This window comes from Ceratosolen solmsi, unplaced genomic scaffold (assembly GCF_000503995.2).
Source record: "Ceratosolen solmsi marchali unplaced genomic scaffold, CerSol_1.0 scaffold56, whole genome shotgun sequence".
NCBI lineage: Eukaryota > Metazoa > Arthropoda > Insecta > Hymenoptera > Agaonidae > Ceratosolen > Ceratosolen solmsi.
Window position 1 is genome coordinate 3,010,462 of NW_011948425.1, and position 23,155 is coordinate 3,033,616.

Sequence of the window (23,155 nt, forward strand, 5' to 3'; positions counted from 1 at the left end):
CCGGGATATTCACATCCGAAATAAGCTTCCTCTTATATTTTTGTTCCCTTTATTCCGAATTGAAAGCAATAAAGATAGTGCAAGTGTTATGTGTATAAAATATTGAAGCTTTACGTTGTGAAACTTGAAATAATATTATTATGTAACTAGAAAAATTGTGATATCCGTAATGCATGTTCAATTCAACAATGCGATTGAAAACACTTCCTTGATGAAAAAACAAGAAGAAAAAAAGACAAAATAAATAAACTTCTATTTTATATGATTTATCGTTCATCAATTAACATTTATTTTTACACTAATATAAATATCATTATTGTTTTATTATTTAATGAATAAGTAGAAGAGGAAGAAGAATCAAAATTCAAAATCGAATGTAAGGATGTTAATAATATTTTCTCCACTTAACGAAATCCTATCCCGATATCGTGAAAATAGAATGGGAAACTACTCGTTGCAAATAATTCTGCATTAATATTACATTTACATGAATCTCAGTGTATACTAGATGAGAGTGTAATACACAAAAAATAATTCAATTAATACATCAAATAACAATTCAAATGAGCTATATTTATAAGACATTGCTAGTGGTATTTATATCGTTTATCCGTTAAACAAATAACTGTAAAATTAAAAAATTTTTTTAAAATAAATAAATTTTAGAAGAGAGATAATATTGAATTCGAATTATTTACGAAGTTGTTTATAATTATCAATATCCATAAATTAAGGGGCAATTCGAGAAATCCTATCGATATCAAGTCATTCTTTATTTATCATTCAAACATTTCATTCTTTATAATGAAATGATTATCGCGGTCTCGCGTTGCTTATAATTAATACAGACTTATACTTTCATAATTGATTCGAAAATGATGATGAATAATTGGAAATCTTGTGAGTATAAAAGAGTCAGCCCGGGCATCGGAATGTTAATGACGATCGGCTCAGTACGTAGACGTTCTACAGCGATTCTCTCATTGCAATTAACGTTCAGCGAATGCGCCGTGTGTGCGTGCGTGCGTGCGTGCGTGTGTGTTTGCGAGTGCGTGCGCGCCTGAATTCAGATGGCCTGAGAGTAGAAAGAGAGTAAACGATAATCGACGCATAAATATTTACTTCGTATAAACATAACTTTATCATTATTTACATCTACAATATCGATTACCGAATTCAAAAATACGCACACATGTTTAGCGATGACGTGAGCGGCGAGGGGAGAGAGAAGAGGCGAGGCCATGATGTTGTATAAGAGAAATGGACGGTTGTAATTTCGACCTAATGCCCGATCATAATGAGCACGCCTATGTAAACACGCCTGTGATATATATTTTATAATTTACTTAATTAGCTGAGAATTGCTTGAAAATTTATGATAAATAAATTATTTCTTAACGACTAAGTTATATTAATTATATGATTTTTTTATCATGTTACATTCATATTAACGATAATTTTATTGTATTATTATTTTTTTTTTTTTTAAATTTTTAATACATTATTATTTCAGCGTGCACGTTTTCTTAATTGTAAACCAATAATTATTAAAGTTTATTATTAATAATGAATGATGAGCTAATTAATAATCACCGGTACTCGAGAAATTTATAAAATGAGAAGCTCGTTCCAAGGAATCGTAATGTCGTAATGTGATGCATTATAGCGCAGTGAAATAGTTGAGATTTTATTTGATTGTGAAAAATTCTTAAATAATTTACAATTTCAGCAAAGTAAAATCTTATCTGTAATAAAATGTCATTATTTTTTTATTGTCTTGTTACGTAGAGTCGCAAAATATGATACTGATTAATAATAAATAAATATATTTTTCTGTAATTTTCATACATTTTAATCCATGCATGTGGATATTTATGTGTGTAGAGTAATTATATTCGTACAATTATATTTAACTTTTTAAGAATTTAAAAAATATTTCTGTACACTCTGTTTACTCTAATTTACGCTTCCTCTTACAATATTAATAATTATGAAGCTACTCAATACTTTAACTTTATTTCGCATGTTTTTGTCTAATTATCATACGGTGATAAAAGTAATATATCGTTGTTTTAAGTAAATAAATTAGAATTTAAGGTTCAACGATGAAGGAAAAACGAATCTTTTCTCTGAGTTTTTTATGTAAAGTTGCGAAATACTTTGAATGTCAATTGAACTTATACTCTAATTATCACCAAACTTCGTTTTATCATCATAATGCTGTATATGAATGTAAGCATGTGTGCTCATCTACTTTTATCGCTTCTTGCAAGCTTTTAAAGGTACATGACGGTGGATATTAAGTGAATAATTTTCTACTGTATTTTAAATTTGAATCGAAAGAATTTTAAAATATATATCAGAAATAAGATTTAAAGAAAAATACGGATTCAGTATCGGAGCATAAATATTATTTTATGTACACGTTTATTTTCCATAGCAACAAATAAGTGGTAATAGTTTGCCTACATTTCCATATTAAAACAGACCCCGTAAAATTACTCGCAACATTATTGAAATTTAAGTATACATTAGCTTTATGTATACGTAATGTTTCAAGATAGATCTTCCATCGTATAAGTACAATATTATTTATTTATGAAAGAATATTATCGCGCTAAATGGCAGATGTTCGGGAAGTGCTATTTAATAATGCATATTTCAGACTTTTTAGTTTCTAATTACAATGAACGTGTATTTTAGAAAATTTAATAAATTAATAATTCTCCATTTTTATCATTTTTAGTAAAAATAACGTGCCTTCGCCTCCCATAGATGATTATAAAATATTCTTTTGTTATTGACGATGAAACATAATTATTGTTCATGTCGTAAGTGACTCATTTGTCAGATGTGCATATTCTGCTTTTTTATATATTTACGAGTGACTATTCGGATTTTTTTCTTCCCAATATTCTAAATAGTTAATAATGCTTATATTATTTTTTTTCTTCAATTATAAGCATAATATAAAAGCACTAAAACAACGTTTAAAGTAATTACGGTGCTCGACTCTGGCATTTCAAATAACAAAATCTCATGGTAGAATAATTAATAATATCGTAGTGTCAATTAATTATTAAATACATTATAGTTAATTATGCAATAATAAGCATAGGATTAATCGCTCAATAATGATTGCTTTTCGCCATAGAATTCAACTCTTAAATTCTTCATCAGAGAATTTAACCCTTAAACTCTTCACTAAAAAAATCAACCCTTACATTACTGCGGTAGTTTTAGCTTAATCGATCTGAAAAATGTATTATCGTATAATATATTTGTAGAATTACTGATTATAATTAAGAATATTCTTTAGAATAAGAAGAAAATATATATAGAAATATCATTATTTTTTTCTGATTTAAACATTATCTTGAATTTAATTAATTTAATCTTACGCCGGTGTAGATACCAATCGCCTAGTTTCCAGGTACTGTATATCGGCTTACAGATGTATCCATACACAGAATTGACGTGAGCAAAGAGAGAGAGAGAGAGAGAGAGAGAGAGAGAGAGAGAAAAGAAAGAAGGGAAAAACCCGTCAGGTTCTCGAATGCTTTATGAATTTCGAATGCTGCTTGTATGTATGTGCTTGTGATATTGCATTGGATGACTGGATGTCTGCAGCATATGCAAGGACAATCGCCCTTGTGTTACTTAGACGAAAAATAAAATGATAGAGAGAAAGAGTGAGTGAAAGAGAGAGAGAGAGAGAGAGAGAGAGAGAGCGTGTGCGCGCGCGCGCGTGTGTGTGTGTGTGTGTGGCGTTCTGTATACTCACAAAAACCTTGCCATGTTCTCTGCCAGACGGGTCGAGTGCTCTTAGAAAATATTGATTATTTTCGCACATTCTGCACAAGCTTCTTCTTGCTTTGTACATGCTCCATCTATTTTCTTTCTTTCTCTTCCCGCCCGCCCGCCCTCCCACCTCGCTTTCTATGTTCATTTCTTCATAGCCTCACACACTCTTTATACACCTAGTCTACATGTTTTTATTGTATTTTTATTTTACTTTTAAAGTCATATTTTTAGGACGTTGATCAGATATTTTACTTTCAATGTTATTTTTATTCGATTCGATGACTTAGGAATACAATAAATTGATATTTAAATATAAAATCTTATCTTTTTTGTAAATAAAATTAATTTATTAATAGCATTCATTTATATAAGTTACTCGCTCGTCGTACTGCACTCGCTACCAATTTTTATTTCAATTCAGTCATTTCAAATAAAAAAATAAGTATTGATAAATCCTTATTTAAAATTCTCCTTTATTTAAAATTAAAATCAACAATTTGCAAACTTCAATGTCAATTTTTCTCGTGCATTTATAAGTATGTAAATTTTTTGTTCAATAAAAATCTCTATCAATGCTTACTTGATATATCTCTTTACTTTGGACGTTTCAATTCATATTGCATAGAGTAATTCATTACAAATTTAAGGAACACGAAAGTAATATTTTTTAATACAAAATATAATTATCTATTTCGTGCTACTTTTTTTTTTTTTTTTTAAAGGTTGTGGTAGCACATATGATTACGGTACTGAATTTAGCAAGCAACATTTGCGCGTCATGCAGTATGAACTTATTTATTAAATGCATAAGGTTAAAATTATCAAATTTTTTATGTCGATAATGCTGATGATCATTTAAGATTATTCCATATTCAAGACTCGATGTTTTACAAACTCTAATTATAATGAATGCCAATATCGCTATTAACTAATGACTAATATTTTAACAAAATGTACAAATAATAATCATTTTGATTTAGTAAAGCGAATGTATTAGACACAGTTTTACATGAATTCGCATTTAATCGTATAACTATTGTATTGGAATATTTCGGGTGTAAGTTGTCATTATGGTTGCAATAATTTAAAAACCGATTACCCCACGCGTGACGATGACTAAATAAATAAATCGAAGGAGAGAGCACTGCATGTTTCTCGATGCAATTGGCGATAGAAAATTGATGCACACGGCTATCGATCTGCATGTTGGCATTTGTCATTGACATTCGATCGTTAGTCATTTTCCCTTGCACTAAGAACCGAATCGCTCTCTTTTTATACGATGGTACGACCTGTCCTTATAATATCATTTTTACATTTATAATCATGAGGATGATCATATTTCTACGAGCTCGTGAATCTTTGATCAGAATGAATGATTTTTCCTCCATATGACCCGGAGAAACAATTGTTGGATTATATTTTAAAAAAGAAAAAATATTGAAGTCTAATGGTAGAAAAAAACAGTCTAATCGAAAAGAAAAGCACGAAACAATTAAGCAGATAATTGCATTAGTTGTCAGTCAAAGCAACGCGCAAATTATATGAATTAATCATTTTTGCAATTCCTATAAAATTCGACAAGATAATCGAAGCTTTAGATTGAGACAATAAATATTAAATACACATTTGTAATAACGAATAAACCGACATTTGTTATCTATATATCTTAGATAATATTTTTAATGTTAATTGCCGAAATAATTTTATGCATGCGGCATGTATTAGTGTAATCAACGAATCTAATATACAAAATTTTCAGGTAAAAATAAAGATGCCGGAAGAACGGAAAGCCAGTTTTGGTCCAATGGAAACGGTGACGGAAAATGGAACGAGTTCGCCAAACAAGAGTCCTCTCAATAAGGGTAAATTAGTCCTTGCGAGGGTCACTCTCTTGGATGGTAGTATTAAAGACTTTAATATCGAAGTAAGTGAGCCATTTATTATTTAACTATAAAAGCCATTGAAAGCTCTATGACATTATTGTTATTGTGAATCAATTTTATTTATTTTTTTTTTTTTTTTTTTTTTTGAGCGAATGGAAATAATGTTCGAAGTGGTACCGAAGATTTTAGTGATTTAGCATATTATAGATATTATACATGGAATAATAGTAAGAGCGAAGCAAAGTTTTGCAATGAATTAGATATGTATGCATCTAGTATATTTAAAATTAAATATAAATATAAGGAAATTATATTGTGATGGGTGTAGAGCTGTTTAAATCGATGGGTCAACTCAACCCGAGATATTATTAATGTTAATTTTGCTCAACCTTGAGTAGTTTAAATTTAATATAATAGTTAGTGATTGAAATTCATTTAGAATGATAAAGCTAAACGAGTAAATTATGAAATATTTAGCTGAAAATCTTAAATCTGAATTATTGATCAGAAATGATAAGTATTAGTATTAAGAATATTTTGCGTGCATCGTTGTGACGCGTAATTAAGTAAATTAATCGCATTCCATGCTAATAGATAATGATTGCGTCGCGTATTTTATAATTTAACTTATTGCTTTCTTGGACATTATGAAAATAAAATACTATGAATTACCTTGTAGAGAAAGGCCAAAGGTCAAGAACTTTTAGAGAGAGTGTGTCAAAGCATGAATCTTCTTGAAAAGGATTATTTTGGATTAATTTACGAAGATAAATATGATCCAAGAAATTGGCTGGACTTACAAAGGAGAATCTCAAAGTTCCTCAAAAGTTTGTATTAAATTATTTACTTAATTTGGTGGAATATAAAGTTAAAATATTGATTATGTAAAGAAGTAATAGTTTTTTTTTTTTTTTTTTTTTTTTTTTTTAAAGAATTTATTTATCAAGGGATTATTAATTAAATCGTTACGGAATAATAATTTTATTTTTAAATCTCTGCAGGCGAACCATGGAAATTCAATTTCGAAGTGAAGTTCTATCCAACCGATCCAGCTCAATTACAAGAAGATATTACACGTTATCAGTTGTGCCTGCAAATTAGAAATGATATAATCACCGGTCGATTACCTTGTTCTTTTGTCACGCACGCTCTTCTTGGTTCTTATCTAGTACAATCGGAAGTTGGTGATTATGATTCGGAAGAACACGGTAAAACTTATTTGAGAGATTTCAAATTTGCTCCAAATCAAACTCCGGAATTAGTTGAGAAGGTGATGGATCTCCACAAAACACACAAGTAAATTATTTTTTTTTTATATTATCTCATGCCTTAATTTATCTCATATTATTTAAAGAATATTGACAAATAATATTTAAATTTGTTGAATTTTGATGAAAATAAATAAGTTATATATATATAGTTAGATATATAATTGTAAAATACTTTATTATTATATCAGAGATTGAGATTCACATCAATTTTAATGAAGCTATATAGAATTATAATAATATATTAATCTTTATATAAAGCATTCACAAGGACGATGAATATTTGTTGAATAATAGCCATTAGCCTATCGCTTCCGACAACATTAGTACATTTGCTGTACTTACTTACAGAGGTCAGACACCTGCAGAAGCCGAATTACATTACCTTGAGAATGCAAAGAAACTAGCAATGTATGGCATTGACCTTCATCCAGCTAAAGATTCCGAAGGTGTAGATATTACTCTAGGAGTTTGTTCGACTGGTTTATCGGTTTACAGGGATAGGCTTAGAATCAACAGGTTCGCATGGCCAAAGATTTTAAAGATATCCTACAAAAGGCATAATTTCTACATCAAAATTAGACCTGGCGAGTTTGAGCAGTTTGAGTCAACTATTGGATTTAAATTAGGGAATCATAGGGCGGCCAAGAAACTTTGGAAAACATGCGTCGAGCATCATACATTCTTTAGGTAAATTTAACTCTATAATGTAATTCGTAGAGGAAATCGTATCTTACGACATTATTCCGTCTTGATAATGATAATATTCATTTAGGCTCATGAGCCCCGAGCCTGTAAAGAAAGTTGGACTATTGCCTCATTTAGGATCGAATTTCCGATATTCGGGTCGAACGCATTACGAAACGAAGAAGACGCCGATCGAACGACAACCTCCGAAATTTGAAAGATTCCTCAGCGGACGAAGATTAACGTCACGAAGTATGGATAGTAAGTATAATATTTTGCTTCGCATTTCCATATTAGAAATATGTATTAGATGTAGTCATATCGAGGAAATTTGTACATTAACATTGAAATAGGTTCGTCCCAACCTGTGCTTTCAGCCTTAGGTGCATCGAATACGCTTGAACCTTATAGTTCGGAGCCGAGTAAGAGACACACAATGAGTTATGAACCGGAAGCGTTACCGGCGATGGAGCACATTGATCAAAGACCAAGTCCCATTAAAAAGCATAAGGAAAAGGTATATAACTTATTACGGCATTTTTATTTTTTATTCAATACCAAAGGGAAGGGAGATAACAATTTTGATAAAGTTTTTACGCGACGGTATAAGAAAATTTCTAAACACCAATTGGCTCACTTTCGAAATTTATTAGTTTAATCATTACTGTACATGCAAATCCCATGAATAATAATTCATTCATCATTCAGTTATAAGCACTACGGATTCTTATCGCAGGTAATAAACATAAGAGAGAGAGAGAGAGAGAGAGAGAGAGAGAGAGAGAGAGAGAGAGACAAAAAAAAAGAAATAAAAGAAAAAACGACTATTATTATTTGTATAGGAAATATACGATTTTTCATTTCTCTACCTTTAATTGTCTCATTCGCTTATAAATATTACGTAAGCTTTATAAATCTTCGATGAAAGCTTTATAAAGCGATGAGAATGCGATACAATGTACGCAAGAATTTATCAATCTCATTGACGACGTTGCCTGTGAAATCTGTAAGGCTTTTTAGCTATTTATAACAAACTGATGCATAACTAACAATTAATAGCTCACGCGAAAAACAAGCGCCGGAACTACGTCGGCCAGCAGTGCAAGTAGCCTGGAGGGAGAATACGATGCTGACGGAAAGGTATAGAAGAGAACTAGAGATCATCGAATCTCTCCCATCATGCACCAAACCATCATCTCGTAATACATACAAACCCATAGTTGAGCGAACCATTTGGTGTTTTATAATTTTTTTTTTTTTTTTTTTTTTTTTTTTTGAAAGCATGATCCAATGTTCTTTCTCTTTTCTGTTCGTTACTTAAGATATTAGTTCCATGTTATTGCAATACACTTTTGTATTCGTTTGTTGTTCGGCAGCGTGTACACGTTGCTTTCAATTTCTATTGTATATTTGTGTATACGAATAACGCTTCTTTGCTCGGCATTATCATTATTATTGGCTCTGTAATTGGCCCGAATTTACATGTTATTCGGATGCTTTGTAAACACGAGCGATACATTCGTACTACAAATAGGCGATAAGATTTTTTTTTTCTTCATTTTTGTTCAATTTGCACAACAATTAAACGGTTAAGGCATTATTGACGGGCCAAGATGTGATGTTAACGCCACGGTTACTTCATATTGGTAGACGTAATTTACGATGAATAAATTAGGTGTTTTTTTTATTTTAAAAATTGTATTTGTGTTGTAAATATTGCGAAAGCCATAGTGTCATTTGATAATATAAATGCTACAGCTGAGCCTGTGATATCGTATACGCAAATGATGAAAGGCCGTAGACTGACTATTTTATCTGTGATGCATGTAAGCACGGCATACACGTTATTTGAATAAATCATGTATCACATGCATATATTACATACATAACATAGAAATGTAAGATATACAATAGATAAAAATAGTGAGAAGTAGTTTGCTTAGCGCTTGTTGCATGAAGCGACGTGTGATTGTGAATTACTTTGAATTGTAGAAACCGGTCGGAGGGATTGCGGTCCTACCGCCCGGTGGTATTTCCAAGAAGAAGAAGGACATTAAAAATGAAAATGAAAAGGAAAACCATAATGATCTCAACAAATCCGATGTAATAAATGAGAGCTCGCAACTCGAGAGCATTGACGAAAAGTTTTCGCCCGCGAAAAAGGATTTGAAAAAGAAAGATAAGAAAAGCGAAAAGACACCCGTCAAGTCTGACAAACCAGAGAAGGAAAAGAGAGAAAGGGTCAAGGTAAGTTAAATCGAAGGCGACATACGAGTGGTGTAGGTGTGTTGTCTCGTCGATAAAGTAGAGTCAATATCGTCTCACTTCGATTGCAGTAAAGTCGTAATATAACTTTGCAGGCGTGTTACGTGCTGTACTTATTTTATACACATTGACAACTTAAACATAACGAAAAACGAAGATTTTTCCAATTAATAAATAATAACAACGTTGAAAATTGGCGTCTTTACTTCTCAAATCCATTATCGATCACTGTTCAGGGAAGATTGTCCGTTTTATGTCTCTCTCCCCCTTTTTTTTTTTAACCATTTCTTTTTTGTTTTTTGAATTTTCATACGAAGCCAAAATTCCTTAAAATTGCCATGCTAAATTACAATTTACGTTGTTATTTTATTTTTTCTTTATTAATTACAATGAACCACGCACACACACGCTCGCGAAAACAATTATAAAAATTAGATAAATTTATATAATGTTAATTTCCGCATAAGCAAATTACGAAAAATCACCATACACGCATCAAAATATCATTTATATATTTATACAAAAATATTATTTATACACAACATGTGTCTCCAAACGCTCCTCATTCTTAAGAGAGCAACAATAAAAAAAAAATGTAATAATTCATATTTTTGTTTCCTTAAAATCAACACATCAGAAATCATGTACCATCTTATACGTGTAAAAATATTAATTTAATTTTTTAATTTTTGAGCTTTTTAATCATTGATCTATGAACGAAAAAATAAACAAAATTTAATTTGTTTAAATCTTCTTCAATTCTTTAAGTCACTCGCTTCGCAATGCCTATACAATGTTTTGTAAATGTTTACGGTACACAATTTCATTTTTTTTTCTTCTTTTTTTTTTCTTTTTTTTATACTAATATTATTCTCCGATAATAAATATTTTATGAAATGCATCATAGATGCGAAATCTTTTTATCAAATAATGTATTTTATTGAATATTTTATATATTCGCGTATTGTAATTCTGTTAAATAGAGGCTTTTACGGTATAACTGACGTATCCTTCAAAATTTAAATAAAATTTTCTATTATTAGATTTAACGTTATGGTTGTACTTGGCATAATATGCTTTGTTATTAAATCGACTAAATAGATTTTGATATTCTTATTGTTTCGATGCTTTATTTCCATGTGTTTATAACTTAATTAATAGTTGTACGAGTGATCGATTGATTAAATAATGTTTCTTAGCGATACGTTCTCATGCTGATTTAGTGAATAAACGAGAAACTGTTGCTCCTCTTCATCATTTTTAATTAAACAAGAATACGAACGAAGCTGTGATTTTCTTATGTGAAATTGATCCAGAGAGATGTTAAAGTAATTTGAAAAAATAAGTTGTTGCTCTCTTGAAATGATTTTTATACGTTTTAGTTTAATAACGACACGCTCATTAATTGCAACTTTTAATGACTAAAAAATTCATTTAATAAGCGAGGAAGCTTTAGCATCAATTTAATTGTAACTTCAATTAGCGAATATTTTCTAATTGCTCTTATTAATCGGTCGGAATTAGTGTACTTAATTTTATGTAAATTTATTTAAAATTTCACGCGTTTTATGTAAATTCGCGTGTACTTTATTTCATTTAATATTTTACTGAAAAGATCGTTAAAAAGAGTACGCATTGTGTATAGCAAGATTTTTCCAAACAAAAGCGACGGTATGCGAATTAAGGTCTACCTTAATTTAATTTTGAAATGCAATGTATATTTTAAGTTTAAGCCTCTCTCTCTCTCTCTCTCTCTCTCTATCTATCTATCTATCTCTATCTATCTATCTATCTATCTATCTATCTATCTATCTATCTATCTATCTATCTATCTATCTATCCGTATCTATCTATCTATCTATCTATCTATCTATCTATCTCTCTATCTTTACCTTTACAATTAAGTCCTCTGTTCCCTCTCTTATAATAACCAACACAACGCGAACATAATACATCTTAATAAAAATAATCTTTCAATAGTTTTCTAAAGCACAATGACACACAGCTTTCTGCCTCCACAAGTCCTTCAGAAATCCTACTTAAAAAAAAAAAAAAATACACAGCCATTAATTTCTTCAATCACTACTTACCATATATTAAAAAAAAAAAAAAAAAAAAAAATACAAACATTAATTTTCTTTCTTTTCATTTGTACTTATTTTCGCCCATGTAAAGAGTCCAGTCAGTGGTTTTGGACTGTTCAGTAAGCGAGACAAGGACGACAAGCAGAAGAAACAAAATAAAAACAAGGAGCTTAATGACTCAAAGGACAAAGGCGATCTCGAGTCGGACTTGTCCATCTCCGAAAAGCTTAAAAAGAGTCCCGATGACGAGAAGTCTGACGCTGAAAAGACGATACCGAGCGACCCGGACAAATTAGCTTTCACCAAGCCATACGAGTACGAGGAACGCGAGAGCTCACCAACGAAAAAACGCTTCACGCCACAGGGTTTCAGCTACGAGGACAAGTCAGCTACGGCCAAACCGCGGGACCAGCAATCACCGACCTCCGGTAGTAAAAAAGCTACCGGCCTAGCTTTTAATTACGCTCCCGGGGAAAAGAAAAACGTGGAGGAGCAAGCCGAGAAAAGAAAGACGAAAGAGCCCGAGGAGAAGTCGGGGCCAATCGCCGGGGCAAATTTGCCACCTTCAAGCCTCAAAACGCCGGGTATAAATTACGTCGAATCCGCGAGATTAAAGGAGCAACAGAAGGGTCTCGGTCAGCCGACTGTCGCCCCGTCCGTAGTGACGAAACCCCTCGTTCAACCGCCAGCGCCGCCCACGACAGTCCCGGGTAAAGACGCCAAGAACGCCTCGGCGTTACTTATTAAAAACGAGTCGCGGAGCCAGCCATCCCCCCCGCCTCCGGCTTTGGCTGCTATTGACAAATCCGCCACGGATTCGTATTACCACGTGCTACCACTGCCCGATGGCTCTCAAGTAATCGGAGGGCTCGTCTTTACCAAGGACGGCAAGGCCCTCGATCAGAGCAATCTTGGTCCGGATGGTGCTCGCGTCGTAGACGGCAAACTCTGCTCCAAGGACGGAAAGCCCATTAGAAAAGCCGATTTTGGACCTCAGGGTACGCACATTAGCAATGGTATCGTTACGGGGAAGGACGGCAAGCCCGTGTATCAAGAGTTCCTCGGCACCGACGACAATTCCATAAAGAACGGAATCCTTTACGGTGCGGATGGACGACCTCTTAATCGACGCGCCCTCGGGCCCGATCACTCGCTCGTAAAGGATGGCAAGATCGTGTCTAAGAACGGCAAGCCTCTGCAGTACAACAAACTCGGCGCTGATGGCACGTACGTAAAGGAGGGCCTGATATTTGCTCAGGACGGTAGACCGCTGACTCAGGGCTCGTACAGCGCCGATGGTAATTACATAGTCGGCGGAGTCGTCTGCAAGGGCGATGGCAAGCCCCTCGAGCAGATCGCTCTGTTGCCCGACTCGACCTACATTAACGATGGCTTGATCTATGGCCGAGATGGCAAACCCCTTGCCAGTGGGGATCTCGGCCACGAAGGCCACTACATTACCGAGGGCAAAGTGTACGCCAAGGACGGCAAGCCCGTGAAGCAGGTGAGCTTCAGTTCCGACGGCTCGATAATCAAGGATGGCTTGTTGTACGGCAAGGATGGCAGGCTCTTGAACCAAGGCTCGCTGTTGCCTAGTGGTGGCCACTTGTTGCACGGCAAGATCGTTGGAAAAGACGGGAAGTCCATTAAGCACGCGTTTTACAAGCCCGACGGGAGCTTCGTCAAAGACGGCGTGATATACGCCAAGGATGGACGGACACTGAATCAGATACCGTTGATAGTGGAGGGGGCGTACGTTAAGGCCGGGATGCTGTACGACCGGAACGGCGAGCCGTTGAATCAAACTATCTTCAAGCCCGACGAGACGAGCATTAAGGATGGCGTGATCATCGATTCGAGGGGCTTGCCCCTTAAGCAGGGAAGCCTCGGTCACGATGGCCTGACGATTAAGGATGGCACGATCGTTGACAGAGAGGGTAAGCCGGCGAAGCAGGAGCCCCTCGGCTCGAACGGCAATTACGCTAAGAAGGGTCTCGCTCACACCAAATCCGGAAAGCTACTTAATCAGGACTCGCTAATGCCGGAAGGTATGATGATCAAAGATGGCAAGATACAGACGAGAGATGGCAAGCCCATCAAGTTGGCGTTCTTCAGGCCCGATGGTAGCTACGTGAAGGACGGTCTGCTTTATGGTCAGGATGGCAAGCTCCTGAATCTCTGCTCCAGCCTCCCGGAGGACAGCTACATTGCTAACGGCGTAATATTTAGCCACTCGGGGCAGCCGCTGGATCGCGATGTTTTTGGCTCGGATGGCTCTTACGTGGCCGGTGGACTGGTGCACGATAAAGACGGCAGAATCGTCGTCGAGGGCGCATTCGGGCCCGATGGCAATAAGATCAGGCACGGCCTTATCATTGGGAGAGACGGGAAGTTGCTGACGCAGGACGATAACGGGCCGGACGGCTTGGCCATCAAAGACGGCAAGATCGTGGACTCGCAGGGCCAACCGAAGAACCAAGCGTCGCTATTACCCGATGGTTGTTACATAAGAAACGGCGTCGTCTACGACGTAAACGAGCGACCGCTAAGACAGGGCGCCTTCCGAACCAACGAGACTTACGTGAGGGACGGCTTGATTTACGGATGGGGCGGTCAGCTACTGAACGCGGGCACGGGTTTGCCAATCGGATATTACGTACACGAGGGGCGCCTCTATGGGAAAGACGAGCAGCCACTGAATCACAGCTCGTTCGGCACCGAGGACGGCTACATTCAAAACGGCTTCATCTACGGCAAGAGCATGAAGCCGCTGAGGCGAGGAACGTTTACCGACGATGGCAGCTACATCCAAGGGGGCTCGATCTACGGGCCCGACCGTAAGCCCCTCAATAAAAAATTGACGACTCTCGTCAACATATACTATCGATACGGGCTCGTATGCGACAAGGATGGCAAGCCCGTGAAGGAGGCGATATTCAACGACGGCGGCACGACCATTAAGAACGGAAGGATTTACGATCGGAGCGGACGAACCTTGACGCAGACTCGTGCCAATCCTGACGGGACCATCGCCAAGAACGGCCTAATGCTGAGCCCCGATAGGAAGCCGCTTTTACGGGGGCCTCTGGGCCCCGAGACATCCTACGTAAAGAGCGGCAGGGTGTACGACGAGAGAGGCCAGCCACTCACGCAGGAGGCGTTCGGGCCCGAAGGCTTGAAGGTCCTTCAGGGTGTCGTGGTAGACGAGGCCGGCAAGCCCTTGAAGAGCGGAGCCTTTGACGGCGAGGGCAGCCTCGTGAAGGACGGGATAGTGTTGTCGGCACTGGGCAAGCCTCTCGACAAACATTACACGACCGTGGTCGTGACACTCGTGAAAAAGGGTTTGATATGCAACAGAGCCGGCGTACCTTTGGCAAACGGCACGCTCCCGGACGACGAAGGCGGCGGCTACATTAAGGACGGCAAGATTTATGAAAAGAGCGGAAAGCTGAGAAGCCAAGAGCCCCACGACGACACTGGCGTATTCATAAAGAACGGGGTGCTGTACGCAAGCGGTGGTCAACCGCTCGATAAAGAGAATGTCAATTTAGGCGATTTCAAGGGCACGGCGACGAAACTGAACGTACCGAAGCTAAAGAAGACGGCGATGCCCGTCAGCGCGCCGACGATCGTCAAGTCAACGACGAAGCAGTCGATGATTAAGGATCAAGAGGGTGTGAGGCAAAACGTCGAGCAAAGGGTCGAGGACCTGACACCTGGTGGAACTGGACAGGTTACCGTTTCAACGCATACCAACAAGGTGACATAGCGAAAAGAGCCATAACGCCTTTCATTTCGAGATTTCTACTCGAGGACGTTAATTAATCGGCTTGGCTGATAATTAGCGAGTATTTAGGTACGAATTAGGGACATAGCCATGGTAAGGCACCATCGTCAAGCCCATCGTAGCCTAGGTAATTAAATCGTCGTTTCGTGATTGTGGAACGGCTATGTTTAACGCGACGCGAGGGTACGATCCAAGCCGATGCCTAAAGAGCTTCGCTCGCGCGAAATGCCGCTTAAGCGCGCGAATCGCTTGCGCGCGACTTGCGCATAACACCGGGTGCAAGGTGTCCCGTCGCCTTGGCAAGCAGTTTCGCGTTTATTTGAGCTCGCGATACTTCTCGCTTAGGTGCGCCTCGACGCCAGCAGCTGCGTTAAATCAGCCAAGCTAAGTAAAATAATAAGACGACCAAGGCAGATGCGCCCTTTAGTGCGACAGCCCTTGAAGATTTTGTCGAAACGTTGTCGATAGAAATAATAAATACATTCAAGCATATTGCATCTATAGACGAGCATTTACATGTAGATTTGTTATTAATTACTTTACCGCTTGGGAATGTCTTGAGAGAGTACTTGTTGGTTGCTTTTTTTCTCTCTCTTCTTCGTAAAATCATGCTTATTTTATCGTAAAGAATTGTATGTAAAATAGTTGAATAGAGTCCGCTGATATTGATTATTATTGATAAAGATTTTAATATTATTAATGTGCAGTTATGCTTTGTTGCATTGAAATTTTTTTTTTCTTTCTTTTTTTATCGGCATTTAGATATTTTGCTAATGTTATTTTTATCTGTCAATACGAATATCTGTCAATATGCATATGCATACATACATATATGTTTTAATAATTCGTTAAATTGTTATTATTACAGTATGTAATTCATAGGAGTAGTGTATGTTCTCGTTAATTAATGATGTATTGAGCTTATTGATTCGTGAAAATGGAGGATAATTGGATAAAGATTTTAGTAGAATTTAGTAAAATATTTTATCTTCCTAAGATATGTTTCAACATCGCTAATACACGTACTATAATGATTATGCCATTAGAGAAATGTAGTTAAATGTTGATTAGAATTTTATTGCTTTTTCATATTGATAGTAATGGTATTATTATATTTCTTGAAAGTTTTCTTTTTTTTTATTTATTAATTTATTTTATTTTATTTTTTTTTTTTTTTTTATTTGTTTGTCTGTCTGAATTTTTCTTCTCTTTTCTATATTCCTATTTTACTATTTTGTCTCAATTTAATTTTATAAATTTAATAAATTTCTTAATCGCATACATAAAGAGAACAATAATATTTGTGATTGCCACATGGAATTCAGTAAATTTGTTGCTAAAAGCGGGCTACGAAGTACAGACAAGTGAAGTAACGACAAGAAATCGGAATAATGTTTATTTCTTGACTAATTTTTACTTTATAATTCGATTTATGCCGAACAAATTTACGGTGATTTTTAAGTACTAATAAAAAGTTGCTGTTAGCGCATAAATATCTGCCAAAGCAATTAATTTCTGGATTGAGTGAACTTTATAATTTCATACCTCATGACATTAAGCGTTAGCTCGATCATTTTATAATATATATATATATATATATATATATATATATATATATATATATATATATATAAAAAAAAATTATCTATATATACATACAATATAAGGAAAAATCATCTTTAATTACATTCATAATTTTCAACCATCGTAGCATTAGTCACAAAGTACTTGTATTTAGGCTGAGGCACCTACCGATGGTACAACACCATACATATCGGCAACAGCGGTGACAACACGCACAGCCACGATGCACGAGGATCTCGAAAAGAACCAAAAGACAAGTCAGGTGCGTTACAATTCTCATAACTGGCATATTTGCGCGTAATACGCTCGATCGTAGTATTTTCTTTTTCTTTTTCTTTCTTATTATAGTCGTAAGAAATTATATTTTTCGCAGATTGCCATTGTAAAATAACTCGTATTTAGTTACGTTGTAGCGATAATATTTATGTAAACATCTGCGTGAGTGTGTGTGTGTATATATATATATATATATATATATATATATATATATATATATATATATATATATACACACACACACACACACACACACACACACAAACAAACACAGAGTTATATTTCGTTAGAAATTTACATCGAGTCACTTGAATTTAAAATGTTTTTAATCTCGTACGTTTTGATAAGCAATGATTTTTATGTTTCAATATTAATTCAAATATCAAAGTATTAGAGAACAGGCCGAGTAAATGTATCTTTATCGCATTCGACTGCTCATTTTGTTAATTGAAACTTTGGCTTAGTAGCTTGTTACTTTTGATTTTTCGCATTAGGTCGAAGAAAAGACCGTAGCGCATACAACAGCAACAAGCGCTACCAGGCAGGAACAACGCACCGTGACACAGGAAGTCAGGACTACGAGTCACGTGCTCTCCGGAGAACAGGTAAGTCTTGTAATTCGGCCGTTTAAGGGAAAATTTTTCTTTCGTGATTATTATATGATTAGATGCATGTATATGTTTGCGTCTCAACTTGCCTCTCAACATCCGACGAGCAACCAAATTCTATATTCACGATTTTATTTGTTTTCTAGTTATATGTTGTTAATTTTATTGGATGAAAGCACGTGTGCTACATTTAAGCTCAAATACTTGATTAGCCAATGTTATCCTTTTACATTTAAATATTATTTAATACAAAAAAAGAGAGAGAGAAGAAGAATAATAAAATTTAAAAAAAAAAAAAAAAGAGAGAAGACTGTGATTAAAAAGAAAATCCATTGATTTTAATGGATCGTTATCACTGGTGAGAATTAATAAGCTTCTGACCCTTGCTTAAGATATTCGCAGCAGTCTTATCTTATCAGAATCTCATCAAGCACAGAGTTATTTATAAATAATAAATACATTTTACGCATATAAAAACTAATATCATTAATTATTATTATAATTTTTTTGATTGTTTGTTTGTTTTTTTTCTTTAAATTCATGGCTTAAATCATTACACGTCAACAAACGTAGATAGATTAACAGTTGAAGTTTTGGAAGTTAATCGAAGATTAACAGACCCATTCGTAAAGATTCTCATTATTATTTTCTGCCAATTACATTTATTTAATTGAACATTATTAATTTCGATGGCTTGGCTAACGCATTGCATGATGTAGCTGTTTTCACGACGCCTCAGTACATCGAGTTCAAGCAGTTGCGATTCCGGAACACCGATTGATCTCGATGACGATCAACAGGCTTTCTGCAATCAATATTACCAGGTAATTACATCAGAGTGATCTAATCAAGTCATAATAATTGTCGATAATACATACCAGGGAATATCTCATACTATTAATATTGCCTGGGATACCGGCCAATCACCAATAATCGACTAATATTAAATAACATCGATAGACAGAAGTTTTAAATGTCATATACCATTAACGACTTTTTTTTTGTACTAATTTGTAATAATTATAATTTAAATGATTAGCTCTTTATGCAAAAATAATTTTATCAAGTTATACAACTTTAAATATTTTTTACTCGATGCATTTATTACAAGCGATTGAGAATAAATTATAACGGTCGTATTAATGATACTTTGATTATTTAACAATTTTTAAATAAAACTTATGTAGGTTCTACTGTTTCTCTGGTACATCGGCCCAATTACCGATGACTAAATAATTAAAAACATACCATAGATTTGGGTTAATTGTTGACGATGCATAATTTTAGCTGAATACTGTTGTTAATGGTATTTTTAATTATTAACTGACATATCGTCTACAGTTTGATTAGTGTTGTGTAGAGAATAAATCAATTGTTAATAAATTAATATTAATTTGATAAATAATTGACAAATTATGATATTTTTTTTTTTTTTTTTATTGTCTGTTTTATTATGATAATAAAACAGAAATTATTATATTCCTTAATAATTTCAATTATTAATGATCTCTGACTAAGATTGAAGTCTTATTTAAATTTACGATATTTTAGTGTATATTACAGAGAAATATTGTTTTTTTTTTTTTTTTTAATAATTACGCGGTTAAATGTCATGTATAAAGATTGTATTTAATATGTATGTCTTTTATTTATAAAACAATCATCATCAATTTAGAGCTATTGGATAAGACTACCTTTTTAATTACGAATCGTAATAAGATTGTCAAAATTATCAAAAATCTAACTTACAGTTGCAGTAATGTGTTGCAGAATTTTGTTTATTAAAAAATTAATTGAATCTAACAATGAATTTGGATATTAGTTTTACTAACGGCAAGAAAGGCCCATCTCTATCGAAATACATAAGTCAACTAATGATTTTAAACAATCTTAAATATTACGATGCAACTAGAAAAAATATAACTAGAAAAAAATGTGATCGGTAGCAATATTTTTTACTATCAGCTACTATTAAGATATTGATAGAAGATGACAAACACTTGGTATTCGTACAAGACTAAGCATTGACAATTATTAATATTATTAATGTGTGACATTGCCAAATGGATTACGTTAAATAATTTATTATTCGAATTTAATATTATTTAACATTATTTAACGATAAACTAAAAATAATAATAATAATAATAATAATAATAATAATAAAATAATAATAATAATAATCAACAATAAAAGAATCACAGATAACATCGCGAATAACATTTATATTGACATCATACGATATGTGTACTTACCACGATCATGATTCACAAGACATTTATAATTACAAACTTTTAACATAAGAAATTGCAACAAACGTTTGGAAAAATGGAAACGTCAACTTAATAATGTCTGGTATAGTATTCCTACAATTTGTTATATTCTTTTAATAATCATTTGTTTGACCAAAGTCTTAATTTTATCGAGTCGCGTGATTATAATCAGCTAATCAAGAGCTGGAACGTGAGCATTTTGCACTCAGGTAAGTTATGGATGATTTTCAAGATTATCGATCGTATTGCATTCATGATTTTGTGCAAAATATATATTTTATTTTATCCCCTCCCCCTCCCGCAGCTCAGAGCATAAAATAATATATGATGTTACGAATAAAAGTAATTTTTCATAATTTTAAATACAAATGCATGGACTTTACTTAAAAATGATACGAATACTTTACCAATAATTATTACATCTACTTAAATAGCTTCTGAGAGAAACGAGTTTAATCTGTCGAGTGTCTTTTTTTTATATAAATAAAAATCTATTTCAAATTCTATGATTAAACTTTGATCTTTCATTAAGCCGCTTCTTTTTCACAATTTCACTTGGATTTCTCAAACAAACCTATCGAATTTTTTTAAATCCACGGATATTTCTGATGCTACTTATTTCATAAAATATTTAAAATAATAACGATCGCTTGTCTACATAAATTATACGATATACTCTTAAATTCTGAACTATTTTCACAATTGAGTACGTCACTCCGTAGTATTTTTGATTTTTGACGTTAATTTTCAAGGAAACTGATTATAGCTTACATTAATTATTTCAATTAAATCTCCACATGTGTCTTTGCAATGTATTGTTGGAACTATATTTAATTCTCATACATTTTGCAGTCGAATGATGAATAATTCATTTTAGTAATTGTAAATATAAATTTACATCGTATTAAAAAAAAATAATAACATTTGAAATGTAAATGATTGTTATAGTATCATATTTTTGTATTGAAAATTATTACTTTTTATGTATCTTCATTTATTATAAATCCCCTTGTTTTTTTTTTTTTTTTTTTTTTTTTTTTTTTTTTTTTAATTTCAATTGGAAAGTCATTTTATTCAGCTTTGATGCACTTATTACGAAGATTACATTACGAAGAATCCATTTACATTATTAACCATTCATCCATAAGCGTCCAAAATTCTATATTAACTAATTTTTGTATGCTTATTATTTTTGCATTTTTATAATATCACATAATTCATACGAATAATAATAATAAATATAATAGAAAATGATATAATGTTACTCCCCTTCATTATCTTCGATTAAACGCCATTATATTTATACACTAAATGAATTTTAATTCGTTTTACTGAGATATTATTTTTGTATTAGTATGAAAGCTATTCTTCTGGCAAATTAAAAAAAATCTCTTATATTTTAAGACATTTGAGAGCCCTTGAATAATTAATAATTCCGGTTATATATTCTAATTTTCTAATAATTGAATACTCTTTAATAACAATATAATATTACAAAAAAAAAATAAGTAACAATATATTAGAGAATATTAAATGAAGAAATGCAATTATGAAAATGTGAAGATCTTATAGGATCTATTGAAGATATCGGATGTAATATGCACGATTATCATATCAAATGCTTTCTACATTTTTTTACGTTTTCAAATCTGTGAAAAAGTCTATTTTTGCCTTTTATTTAAAAAAAAAAAAAAAAAAAAAAAAAAAAAAAAAAAAAAAAAATTTTTTGTTAATCGTTGTATAAGAGTGAATTCAAATTATGTTTAACAGCTTGTAAAGATAATTAGTTTAATTATTAAAAAGTATTTTACAAACAATGAAATCACTTTCTTTCTTTTATATATATATTTACATTTTTTTTTTTTTTTTTTTTTTTTTTTAAAAATTTTTAAAAAAACTTTGTTATCTTAACTAGATGTAAATAACTTTGTTATCTTAACTAGATACTCGATTATATATGTCGGCACTAATGTCGACATTTATAATATAATATTCAGCTATTATACAATGAAAATTCACACTTAAACACATATAGGTAATAATAATGCTCGGTAATTCACATAAATTTGTACAAATGTTTCCACTTCGAAATCCGAGTTTAATCTATTGCTTATTGCCATTATCGCGTATTGTGATTATATATTTTTTATTGCCTTTTAGGGAGATCCAGCTGGTGTAGTCGCGACTGAAACGCAGATCTACACGGGCGAACCTGAGAATAATGTGACGGCAACAACAACAGTACCATTAGTAGGGACAGAATCGAGGAAAGTGGCAATAGAAAGCGAAGATGGCAATTATAGCGCAAGTGGCGAAATCGTTAGTTCGCAAACGATTTCCAGTAAAACTCGTACAGTTGAAACGATCACAGTAAGTTTGGATTACCTTTTATCGCGGATGCACTAGAACTTTATTTACTTTTTTGTTTTTTATTAATATATGGTATGGTGCATATGTGATAAGGCCAATTTCTTTAATAAAAAAAAAAGAAAAAAAAAGATACAATTAATATTATTATTTATTTATTTATTTATTTTCTTTTTTTTTCTAATAGAGAACCTTATTGATTTGAATAAAGAGTAATTTTAAGTAAAATGGCATTGCGTGATTTCTATCTATTAAATTGTAATTTC

General features: G+C 33.4%; 1 protein-coding gene across 3 annotated transcripts in view; it reads left to right on the forward strand.

The window, feature by feature from the left end:
- The window catches only part of cora (erythrocyte membrane protein band 4.1 like coracle), a 53,518-nt gene that overhangs the window by 29,998 nt on the left and 365 nt on the right, over positions 1-23,155 (forward strand). The window contains exons 2-14 of one of the 3 annotated variants that reach the window (XM_011500308.1): positions 5,567-5,731; positions 6,370-6,517; positions 6,692-6,986; positions 7,310-7,648; positions 7,734-7,906; positions 8,023-8,162; positions 8,705-8,785; positions 9,638-9,892; positions 12,086-15,754; positions 17,520-17,627; positions 18,136-18,246; positions 18,969-19,073; positions 22,683-22,892. In XM_011500308.1, coding sequence (XP_011498610.1) covers positions 5,579-5,731; positions 6,370-6,517; positions 6,692-6,986; positions 7,310-7,648; positions 7,734-7,906; positions 8,023-8,162; positions 8,705-8,785; positions 9,638-9,892; positions 12,086-15,754; positions 17,520-17,627; positions 18,136-18,246; positions 18,969-19,073; positions 22,683-22,892 — 5,787 coding nt within the window. In that variant the 5' untranslated portion in view covers positions 5,567-5,578. Of the gene's footprint in view, positions 1-5,566; positions 5,732-6,369; positions 6,518-6,691; positions 6,987-7,309; positions 7,649-7,733; positions 7,907-7,998; positions 8,163-8,704; positions 8,786-9,637; positions 9,893-12,085; positions 15,755-17,519; positions 17,628-18,135; positions 18,247-18,968; positions 19,238-22,682; positions 22,893-23,155 lie in introns of those variants that run through there. The other 2 variants (XM_011500306.1, XM_011500307.1) reach the window with 2 other exon arrangements.